The following is a 12,273-nucleotide window of genomic DNA, read 5'->3' as shown; positions in this document are numbered from 1 at the left end:
TTTTAACATTCAGGAGCAATACAGAAGATAAATTTATGAATATAAAGCAGCATCTCTTTGCAACATTCATTTCCTTGCTTGTTTTTATTAATACATGTGCTTTATTAATTAATGTGCTTTATTTTTTATTAATACATGTGCTTTATTTATTAATACATGTGCTTGTTTATATAGTTTAAAACTATAGCTCATTGATCTTTTCTGCCTCTCACCACATTTTATCAGATTATGTATCTTTAAAGAAGAGATAAACAAATTGCTGTGATATCATCCTTTGGATAACTAGCCAGATGAGCTATAGTGTTGGTAGAAGTTGAGAATCTTGGCCTTGGTGGGAGTTAGGTTAGTTCATGGTGAGTGAGGATACATGAATATGTGCATCTGTAATGAGGTAAAGAAATGAGAAATTTGTTATGCTTGCTGATAGTTGACTACAGTAAATGTGCATTAAAAAGAAATACCAGGTACACATGTATCAGAAACTGATTTGTTCCTTTTATTACTGCTGGCCATTTATTAAGAAAGGAAGATGGTTCTAGTTTAATTAACCCAGTTGAGTGTAGCAGATGGGGCAGAATGTCTTGCAGCGATAAGACAATTCAGAAATGGCACCAGATGTTGGAATCTGTCCCTGGTGGTATTTGAGTGCAGCCCAGATGTTCCAGTCCCACCTGGCTAGTTTCTAAGCACTGCGGGCTAAGCAGCTGTGATGTAACCTATATAATGTTCGCATAACACTAAAAGCACCATAATTGAACTGCTGCTCTAAACTTCTAAGGTTGTGACTCTTAAGAGGTGAAATCTTTAAGGACAAAGAAAAATAAGGACAGCTATTTAAGGTTTTAGATCCTTTGACTACTGCTATTTTGTTGATAACTGAATTGGACAGAAATGGAATATTAAAATTTCATGTAATATTGTTCAAATTGTAGGTAAAAGTAAATATTCTTATCCACATAGTGTTTACAGATGAAAATTTGTATGTGAATGTGCTGTTTGTGCACAGAGATTGATTTTGCAACCTTTGGATCTCACCCCTTTAAAAACACCAGTCTAGAAGTAGCAAAAAGCTGCTATTTTTTCATGGATTAAAAGTATTTGCCTGTTCGTGGAGTAGATAATAGAAAACAAATAGTCCACCAAAATCATTGCATTCATTTTTTCCTATGTAGATATTAAAACTGATTATTATGCAAATCAGCCTCAAAAATTCTTCTCTTTTTATTTAAAAAAAATTTCGAACCTACAGAATATTTGCCACATTTTCTTCATCTCTCTCTCTAGGTCATTTATTTTTTACTATATACCATTTGTTTATTGTGTACCATTTGAGAGAAAATTGGAAATAGCCAGGACATTTTGCCCCCAAATTACTTAAGCATGTATCTTCTTAAAACAGGGACATTTTCCTGTATAATCACAATATAATTATCATACTTGAGAAATTTAACATTTAAACAGTATTGTCTAATATACAGACCATTTTCAGATTTCCTTGATGTCTCAATTATGTCATTTCAGGTTAGCACTTTTTAGAAAAATCCAGGATCCAATCAAGGATTATGTATTTCATTAACTTGTCATATTTCTTTAGGCTCCTTTAATTTGTAGCAGTCCTAGTCTTCTTTGTCTTTTACAATGTTGACATTGGGGGCGCCTGAGTGGCTTAGTGGGTTAAGTCTCTGCCTTTGACTCAGGTCATGATCCTAGGCTCCTGGGATCGAGCCCCACCTTGGGCTCCCTGCAGGGAGCCTGCTTCCCCTCTCTGCCTGCCTCACTGCCTGCCTCTCTGCCTACTTGTGATCTCTCTATCAAAAAATAAACAAACAAACAAAAAAAAAACAACAAAAAACAATGTTGACATTGTCTGAAGAGTCTTGAGAGTTGTTTTGCACAATGTCCCTCAATTTTGTAATTTGTCTGATTCATTCCTGATGATTACATTCAGGTTAAATATCTTTGGCTGGAATTCTTAACATGGGTGATGATCTCCTTTCAGTCCCTTGCATTAAAGTGCCCATGAATACTGTTTTCTCTGATTATTAGTGGCATTAAATTTGATCAGCTGTTTAGGTCAATATCTATTGAATTTCTCTATTGTAAAAGTAGGTTCATTCCTTTGTATTTATCAAGTAATCTGTGGGGTGATGTTTGGTGATTATGTGAATATTCCCTAGCAACATTTTACTCAGGTTTTAGCATCCACCAAAGGTTCTTTGGATTACGCATAAAAAGCATAATTGATTGGATAAACCACAGGTCCAGGCTGTGTTCAGGCAGTGTAACTGAAGGATAACTAACCACAAATGTAGTGTCAATTACTTAAAAGATAAAGAATGTAAGAGTTTGTGGTAGCTTAAAAGGAGCATGGTGATGTGAAAACTTAGATCAGCAAGCTAGCTTCTGTGATAGGTCTGGAGCCTCTAATATTAGGTAATTTTTAAGTGTGGTGCTGAAATGGCTTCCTGAAATTGGTATCGGTTATTCTGTGGTTTTAACAATTTAACTTTTCTTCATGCTTAATTTCTAGGAGGATCAGCTGATTTATTTGGAGGATTTGCTGACTTTGGCTCAACTGCTGCATCAGGCAGTTTCCCTTCCCAAGGTATGATACAGTTTGGCCAGAAATTGAGGGGCAGCGAAAAGGTTATCAAAGCAAACAGTTCCCTCCTCCACCAAATAAGCTTCTTTTTGGTGTTTTACTCCTTATAGTATTTATAATTCCTAAATCCTAAAGAATTTATTCACAAAGGTATTTTATTGGGTCAGTGTCTTAAATGTGCTAAATGAATTAATTTAGTTGTAAACTACTCAGGCAGGCACACCTAAATAAAATTGCCCTCATTTATAAGCAACTCTTATTTAGCTTTTTTTTTTTTTTTTTTGGTGGGGGAGGGATAGTGTTGTGGGGAGTATGAATAAGTACAAAGTATAATCTCAATTTAGCAGGAAGAATATTATGGTTTATGTTTAGGTTATATGATAATGATTCCAAAGACATTGGGATTGAGCAGATTATCTTAATAAAATTCATTTCTTTGTTATTTAGATATATTAAGAGCACTTCTATAAGACATAACCGAACTACATTTTGACACATCCTTAAATAGAGAGCAGTTGAATCTCAGGCAAAACTTCCCTCCATGTTAGATTAGAAATTTTAAAATGCCTTCAATTTATTCTGGTGATCATTTTGCAGTATATACAGAACCAAATCTTTATGTTGTGTACTTGAAACTAACAATACAGGTTTAAACATCAAAGATTGAGGTGAAGCATTTGTCTTTTTCTCCCCATTATGAATATTTTTACCTTACTGCCTCTGCCATATAGTATGGTAGCTGTTTAACTTCGGAAAAGCAGCTGAGCCTCCAACTTTCTAAAATGAGGAACACCTTTTGACATGGTTCTTTATAAGGATATAAAGTAGTTTCTGTAGAAGTGTATAGAATAGGGACTATGTTGCTAAGTGTGCTTTCTTCTTCAAATTGTAAAGGAGTTGGCTATAGTGGTTTTTTGTATAAAATCTAGTCACTCTGAAGTTTGAGAGAGAATATGACAATTTAGTTATAAATTTTAAACGTGAAGTGAAGCAGGAAGAAAAGGTGTTAATTTAGCTGAATTTGTCTTACTCGTTTCAAGTAGAGTTAATGCCATTAGATTAGTTGAATTAAAACATATATTTAGTAATATCTGATGTAGTTTTGTCAGGATTTAGGAAGAAAGATACATAGGCTTTAATCATCTGGGGTTATTTTGGTAGCCTTCTTGTATAAATTCTGAGTATTACCCAGAAACCGGAATTGTGCAGTAATTAACTTCATTTTAGAAGTATGGTTTTGTCTTCGAAGGGTTAATACCTTACTTTAGGCAAATCAAGTGGAAGATAAACATTACCCTAATCTTACAGACTGCCTGTGTAATTCTTAAAGTTTTTATGTATATAAAGTTGCCTACTATGCAAATAATTAGAATATCTTACTGTTGCTAAGTGATACATCTCTTCATCTGTATGCATGTGATTAATATAACCTGATCACCATTACGCAAGGGGATGAAACTGTTGTAACAATAATTAATCTTTTCTGAACAATATATGCCCCACTAGAAATCTCTTCCTCCTATGATTAATCATTTCAGATAAAGTTTTCAGATGGGGCAACGCGTTTTGCCCCAGTTTCCATTTGTACTCTGTTTTATAGATCAAGCATATAGGAAATCAGCATAAAGTTTACCTATATCCAGCAAGTCTTTCTTAAATTACTTTAAATTGTTTAATATATAGAATTAATTGTAAAACTTTTAAATCAGTCTTTTTTGTAAAGAAGATCAAAGACCTATTTTAATAAAACCCTGAGGTGATGAATATTAGCCCAGTTCTTATATTAAATTGTTGGTAGAACGGTTTTCTGAGTTATTTTCTTTTGAAGGGGCTTACATTATATATTACCATTATAATATGGTAATAGAGAAATATAATTTTAAAGACTTAATATTATTGTTCTCTTTAGATATTTAGCATAATGAGACACAGTATTGGAGTGGTTGGTTACCTTATAGACTAGACAAAGTGTATTTCCAAGTTGTAAGTGAACATGGAGTACAAAGAGATGGTGTTAATTAACTTGGAAATATATACTATTCTTTTTCAGATGACCGTTTATGTGTAGCTCTTTCTTCACCTTTGCTTTTTCAACTTCTGTTAATTCATATTTATCTATTTATTCCTTTCTTAGATTTATTTACTTAGAGTCATGCATAGCCTATTTAAAGAATTTTTTTCCTTAGTATCTGTTGCCTTTATATTTATTATGATCTAAATAGTATATGTATGCAGAATTTTAGAAGTTTGGCCTATACTATTTTATGGCGTACCTAAAGAAAAGAAAATGTGATGCCTTTGGCCCTCACCTATGTTTTCACAATTAATCCATAGTAATAATAATAAACCCTAAATGGCACTTAACACATTAAATTCACACACAAAAAAGGTTAATCTTCACAACTTAGATTTTAAAAAGTGAGACACAGAGAGGGTTATGTAGTTTTCCCAGGGTCACTCATTTAGTAAGGTACAAAATCTATGCTCTTAAACACTGTAGTCCATTAATTAACCTATTACCAATTTTTATATTATTGAATGCATTAAATCTTAAACTTGTTATAATTATCTTTGAATATAATGATAAGAGTTCCCCCTGAGTTCCCCTCTATACCCTAGTTTTTAGTTAAATAACTAAATTGAACAGTCCCGTTTGGAGTAAGCACTCTACTAGGGTTATACCATGGCTCTCTGCAGCCCTTGTGTTGTCAGTGAAAGTGTGGCCAAAAGGGTAAGAACTTCTTACAGAAACTTACTAACCCTACTCTTGATTTCACTGAGTTTTTCTTTTCCATGCTTTTCTGTTTTGTTTCTTTATGAGTTTAATATCGTGAATTTGGGATTTTATTTACTTGAGACCATATAAGTCATACTTTAATTTCTCTGAACCTTTCCAAATAATGAATGGGTGAAATGAGTTGAATTCTTTGATTTTATTGAGTGTCTCGTCATGTGAAGATTCTCAGTCTCCCAACCAAAAGTTTAACCAGTTAAGTTTTCTCACTTTTCAGGGTTTTGGACTCATCCATAGTTGTTTAGCTGGTAGCATATTTGATGATACGCAAACTTAGGTTGAAGGAAAGTTTTGATTGTAATTTCTGTGTATCACCTCAGACCTGCTAAGAGGTGGATTTTTCTTTCCTTTGCCACCTTGTTAACATTTGTGGAATATTCATGAGAAAAATAATGTCCAGATGGAGATGGTACCTGCAGATGTTAATCTGGATGGACACAGATCAGCTCTAATTTTTTTCAGTTCTGTTGTTTTGCTCTGCGCATTTCAGAAAGTTTCTTACCCTTACTATTCCCTCTTAGTTACAGCGACAAGTGGGAATGGAGACTTTGGTGACTGGAGTGCCTTCAACCAAGCCCCATCAGGCCCTGGTGCCTCCAGTGGTGAGCTCTTTGGCAGTGCCTCACAGCCAGCTGTGGAACTTGTCAGTGGCTCTCAACCAGCTTTAGGCCCACCTCCAGCTGCCTCAAATTCTTCGGACCTGTTTGATCTTATGGGTTCATCCCAGGCAACTATGACATCTTCCCAGAGTATGAATTTCTCTATGATGAGCACTAATACTGTAGGCTTGGGGTTGCCAATGTCAAGATCACAGGTAAGTTGTCTGCCTCCCTTGGAAACTTTGATTTCTAATCTTAGAGATTCTGTGACTAATGTAATGGTAGACTTGCGTGAGACAGGAAAAAAAGCCATACATAGATGGTTTTTGCATATGGCATGTTACTTTACACTCGTTCCCCTGGTAGTCATTTGAGTTCTAGAGATCAAGGCTTTCTCACCCATCCTGTAGTCCGTGCAAAGCCAAGCATGATGCCTTGCACAGAGGAGGCAATTGCTAAAAGTTTATTGCATTCATAAACAATTTGGTATTTGGTGTTTAAAAAAAAAATCTGTTTTTAAGAAGGACTAGAGATCACCCGTGGCCTATATTCACTTAGTAAAATATCTGTTCCTCAAAGAAATGTCACTTACTGGTTGCAAGCAGTCGTTACCAATATAGAAAATCGTTCTCTAAAATGACGAATGCTCTTCCCTATTTTGGGCCTGCTCTACATTATGTAATTTTTATATAGGCTCTTCTTTCAGCTCATTTTCATAAAGAAAAACAACTAAATGGGAGTTTTTTAAATTCACTTTTTTTTTAAGTTTTTTTTTTTATAAGATTTTTTTTTTAATTTATTTGACAGAGATCACAAGTAGGCAGAGAGGGAGGGGGAAGCAGGCTCCCTGCTGAGCAGAGAGCCCATGGGGCTCGATCTCATTACCCTGAGATCATGACCTGAGCCTAAAGCAAAGTTAACCCACTGAGCAACCCAGGCGCCCCTAAGTTCACTTTTTTACAGTTAAATCTAAATTACCTAATACTAACTTGAATTCAGACAAGCAAGCAGAGTACATGTGTCTGAGTTGTACCAGAGTGCTACTTTTGATTCAGGCAATTCTGAGTATTTTTTATGATGCTAATTACTCATTTTAATGTGTAGATTCTCTCCTTTTGGGTGTTAGGATGGAGGAACAGAAGAAAGAAGCAGAAAGGTGACTGTTCTGTATAACAGAAGTTGGACTTGACACTAAAAAAAAGGATATGAAAGGCACACCAGTGCCATTAAATTGAACTATGCACCTCTAAACAGGCCCAAACCAGTTTATTCTTTTTGAGTTTCTTTCATGTGGTCTGTACATAAAGCCAGTTTACTTATTTGCAGTCTTAATTGCGCTATGTTGTAATTCTTCACATTGGTACCTTTTTAATTATTTTTCCTGTTTCTATTCCTTTTCTTTTTTTCTGTCCTTTTCATAGCTTTCCTTAGTAACTACGAGGCATCCCTGCTTCTTTCTCCTGAATTTCTCCTATTTCCTGAATTGGTCCACATGTATCAAGTTCCACTAATGTTGCTCACTTTAGGCAAGGGAAATGTACGTGGAGCAGGAAGATGTCAGAATTTGTGCAATATAATTTGTTGGTTTTGTAGTTTTTCTTTTTATACCATGGGAAATCATATCCTGAATTCCATCTTGTGATAATAAATTTCCATTCGTATATTTCCTTAAAGCTGTACTAACCTGAAGTTGGTCATTCCCTGGGATGGTGGCTTCTAGACTTTGGGTGATGGGAGAGTAATTGTTCATGTAAACATGTTGGGTTTGTTTTCTTTTTTTCCTTTAATGCCAAGTATGATTTGGGATTCAGAGGAACTTTGGGGGGAAGCTAGTGGTTCAGCTTAAAGATCTTAGCCTAGCACTTCTGTGGTTCTTTCTGGTTTCAGGAGTTTGTTACTAAGTCTTGTATATCTGGAGTTATTGTGATTAAATTGCCATCTGATGACCTTTATAGAGCCCAAGCTTAATTTTTAGAGCATTTTTCTATTTTCCAGCCTTTGCAAAATGTTAGCACAGTGCTGCAGAAGCCTAATCCTCTCTATAATCAGAATACAGATATGGTCCAGAAACCAGTCAGCAAAACCCTGCCCTCTACTTGGTCTGACCCCAGTGTAAACATCAGCCTAGACAACTTACTACCTGGTATGCAGCCTTCCAAACCCCAGCAACCATCACTCAACACAATGATTCAACAGCAGAGTAAGTTACTGCCAGACATCTTGATTCTTTGTGCACTTGTAATCTTTACCCTGTTGCCAGGACTGGTTCAAGCCATGAAATAAGAATACATGGCACAGACCATACCGAAGGCAACTGTGTGATTGCTTAGGATTTTTTTCCTGTGATACTTGATAGACATCCCAGCATATTGGATTACTTTGTATTCTGCTTTTGGCTTGATTACATTGACTGTATTTTGGTGAGTTTGGAGAGTCGGATCACTAAAATAAAAGTAATTGGTGTAGAAAACGTTTTATTTTTAGGTAAATATGACCCGAAAACAAAGATCATCATAACTCCATAATCCAGGGATAATCACCATTAATTGATATTTCTTTCTGTCTTTTCTAACCACATTTTTAATACTTGAAATCACTGCTTATATTATTCTACTTCTTGTCGTTGTTATTTTGCATAAAGTTATCATTTTTCCTGTATTTAATATTCTTAGGGAAAAATGATTTTTAGCTATTTATAGTTATCATTATATCAGTGTACAATTTCTTTATTGTTGGTTATTTCTGTTGTTTTTAGCTTTTTGCAATTATAAACAACTCCATCGTGATTTTATATAAATCTTTGTACTTGGGATTTTTTTTTCCTTAATGTAATGTTCTAAAAATAAAGTGAGTCAAAGGGTATAAAGTTTTACAAGGCTTTTGATACACAGTGGCTCCTGATACCTTGTTAGTTTGGATTCAACAATAAATTTTGTTGGAATGATTGTAAAGTGCCTCGTGTTTTCCCCCAGCCCACTCTTTGTTTCTACGTCTGTGGGAAACCAGAGTTAACAGCCACAAACTATTTTTCTAGAACAAATAATGCGAGTTAATTGACTGACTTTGTAAAATCACTGTAAAGGAATTTTATTAGGGCTTTAAAGTGTTGATGGTCAGGAATATTGTATTATTACTCTGCTGGATCTAATGTAAAGTTTTGTCTTTTTCCTTCTGGTAGATATGCAGCAGCCTATGAATGTGATGACCCAAAGCTTTGGAGCTGTGAACCTCAGTTCTCCATCAAACATAATTCCTGTCCGGCCCCAAACTAACCCTTTGATGGGGGGACCCATGCCTATGAGCATGCCCAGTGTGATGACTGGCACCATGGGAATAGCGCCTCTGGGAAACACCCCAATGATGAACCAGAGCATGATGGGCATGAACATGAACATGGGGATGTCAGCTGCTGGGATGGGCCTCACAGGCACAATGGGAATGGGCATGCCCAACTTAGCCATGACTTCTGGAACTGTGCAACCCAAGCAAGATGCCTTTGCAAATTTTGCCAACTTTAGCAAATGAGAAATGGTAAAGGAGCAGATTGAATGAAGGATTTTTAGTGGTGAAGATAGGTGATGTTGGGATGGAAAATGCTAATCAACTCCCGTTTCTTTTATTAATTAGTTAAAATAAATCTACATAAAGAACCAAAAAAGGCTGTTTTATAAAAGTGAAATATCTAGTATTTCAGATGACCAGGCAAGGGCACTTCAGATGAGGCAGTCAAAATTATTTTTCCCAGTGAGAATAGACCACTCGTGGGGTAGTGAGACCTTGAAAGCCTTTATAAATTGAAGAGCCCATTTTAACATCATGATTTGTGGGAAGACTGGAATAGGGCTGAATAAATGTGTTTGAATCTCTAATTTTATACTTTTCTTTTCCTGAGGAACTTGATTTTTCTGTCCCTGAATCGCCTTGTCATAATTGGGTCTGTTCCTTTTACTACCACTCTTGAGTCCATAAATGAAATCATTAAAGTTGGATGATCAGTTTTTTATAAAAATATATATTTTTGTCCAAAAAAAGGCATACATATGTGATTATGGCTAAATCAAAGGTAACTGGAATGTATATACTTTTGCTAATGTTCCAGCAACTCTGCTATTCCTATTATACTATTCCAAATTTTTATTGTAACGAAACCTCTTCAAGCGACTTGTGATAGCTATGGGACTTTTCCCATATCTTCTGCTATAATTATCCTTTGCAGAACGAGGAAAAAAAAATTTTTTTTTTCAGGACTGCTCTATGGTTTCCTTTAAAAGAAAAAAAAAACCCTCCAGTATTTTTGTTTGTTTTTAGCAGTCATTATTTACAATTTGCAGTGGTTAACTTGGCAAGGCTTCTTTCCATGTTTATCCGTGTAGCCACCACTTCTCAGTCAGGAACAGTCGAAAGAGAAAAATATTTATTTTTATTTTTTTGGTGTCTTTTAAAAAATTGAAAAGGTAAAAATTCATTAAAACCTTAAGTTAAATATAAATGTTAGAACTCAGCAATGTTGGCTTTTAGATTTTATACAGTATTCGTTTGGTTTTGGTTTTGAGTGTATATAATACGGCGTTACCAGTATGGTTCCAATAGAGAGGAGTTAAATATATATTATTAAAGGAGACCTGTAGCAGTCAAAAGGTTTTATTGATTTAATGGCAAATAAAGGAGATTAATTAAAATGTTTTCATTTTTCCTGCTGTAATTCTGCATTAAGCTCACATGAAAATCATGATCCTAGAGTTTGGAATGCACAATTAATTGTTTCACCCTCAAGCTGGGAATATTTTTAAAAATAAATATTATAATATAGGTATCAAATTATTACCTCCCCACTTTGTGTTGAAATTTTTTTTTATTAAACTGATAAAACTTTGTTTCCATTGTATTCATAATGTTCTGTTATACATAACATTAAAATGTTCATTAAAATCAATGTTGAACTGCTTTTTCTTTCATTCTGTTAGACATTTGAGACCGTTTGGGGAAAAAATAATTATAATTTGGGCAAAGTAATTTTTATAAATAATTTAAAATTATTTAATGACTTCTCTATTCTTTCCTCTCAGACTCTGCTGTTAGGAATTAAAAATGAAGCAGCAGAGATATTCTGACCCACTCCATTCTTGCTAATGTTCCATCTACAACATTTCTAATTAGGCAGAAATTCATGTACTTCAGCTAAGTGGTAATGAAAAGTGATTCATTTGCTGAATAAGAGATGAGAGGGAGTGTAATTAGCTGACTGTGGTTTTTAATCTTTCAACAATTCAATGTGTTTAAATTAGTTTCAAAGAATAGGAGCTTTCAAGTGTTGTTACTTCAGAACAGTCAACCCAGGCTCCGGTGGCAGCATGGAGAATATCTTCACTGATATTTAAAACCTGTCATCTTAAGAGAATTTTTTCATTAAACTGAGAGTCTAGCATCACCTTTCCAAATACATACAGTTCTTGGAGGAATTAAATATTTTGTTTCTAAACTTTTGTGTTGAAAAGTTCTTTTCTAATAAAATTAAGATTTATCTGTAAAGCATTTTCTGTACTATGCCTCCTTCCTGTATTGTGTCTCTGAAGACAGAAAGGAGCCAGCCCTATCTCCTGCACCTCAACGTACAGTTCGGTATCAGTTTTTTTGTCTCAGAGCCCATGAAAGGAAAGAATTGCCTCATTAAGGGGTCCATCCAGTCCGGTGACTTACTTTTGGAAGAGTTACTAAGTGATACTTCAAAGTTACCAAAGAAAGGTCTAAATACCCGCAAATAATTTGGAGTTGGCAAGAAAATACTCTTAAATAGTCTGCTGAGCTCCCTTCTGCCGATCCTATATCCCTTCACCCTTTTACCAGCTTCTGCCTCATGTTTCATTTTTTTGTTGTGGTTCTGTGTGTGTGTGTGTTGCTGGGGGAGAGGGACATGGTTACTGTTCTCAAAATGTACAGGTGACTCTCCACTGCCATACCAGATTTCATTTTTTTCCCTTTTGAGGTTTTTTTTAACCTCTCTGACAAAATCTTCAGGAACCACAAATGTTCTCGAATGGGACTTTGGGTGTTTTATTTTTTTGATTATAATAAATTGTCTCAATGATACCCATAATGTTGGGTTTGGGGTAATCAGTAAGTTGAGGCCTATAGTTACTTCCACAAATATTTATGAAGCAAATATTTATATGTAGCAAAATAAAGCTAACTGTCCTAAGCACAGAACACACCCAGTAAATAGGTTTATGAAGTAAATTGGCTTTGTGTTTCAACTCTGCTGGGAGACAGCATTGTACTGT

At 35.0% G+C, this 12,273-nt stretch overlaps 1 protein-coding gene across 2 annotated transcripts in view; it reads left to right on the top strand.

Moving 5' to 3' along the window:
• The window catches only part of CLINT1 (clathrin interactor 1), a 60,048-nt gene extending 49,120 nt beyond the window's left edge, over positions 1-10,928 (top strand). The window contains exons 9-12 of one of the 2 annotated variants that reach the window (XM_004737720.3): positions 2,531-2,605; positions 5,918-6,210; positions 8,045-8,195; positions 9,174-10,928. In XM_004737720.3, the coding sequence (XP_004737777.1) occupies positions 2,531-2,605; positions 5,918-6,210; positions 8,045-8,195; positions 9,174-9,520 (866 nt within the window). In that variant the 3' untranslated portion in view covers positions 9,521-10,928. Of the gene's footprint in view, positions 1-2,530; positions 2,606-5,917; positions 6,211-7,990; positions 8,196-9,173 lie in introns of both variants that reach the window. The other variant, XM_004737719.3, reaches the window with a different exon arrangement.
• The last annotated feature ends 1,345 nt before the right edge of the window (positions 10,929-12,273 follow it).

This window comes from Mustela putorius, unplaced genomic scaffold, assembly GCF_011764305.1.
Source record: "Mustela putorius furo isolate JIRA1106 unplaced genomic scaffold, ASM1176430v1.1 tig00000407_pilon_pilon_pilon, whole genome shotgun sequence".
Lineage (NCBI taxonomy): Eukaryota > Metazoa > Chordata > Mammalia > Carnivora > Mustelidae > Mustela > Mustela putorius.
Note: the sequence above shows the minus strand (reverse complement) of the source record. Positions and strands in the feature narration are given on the sequence as shown.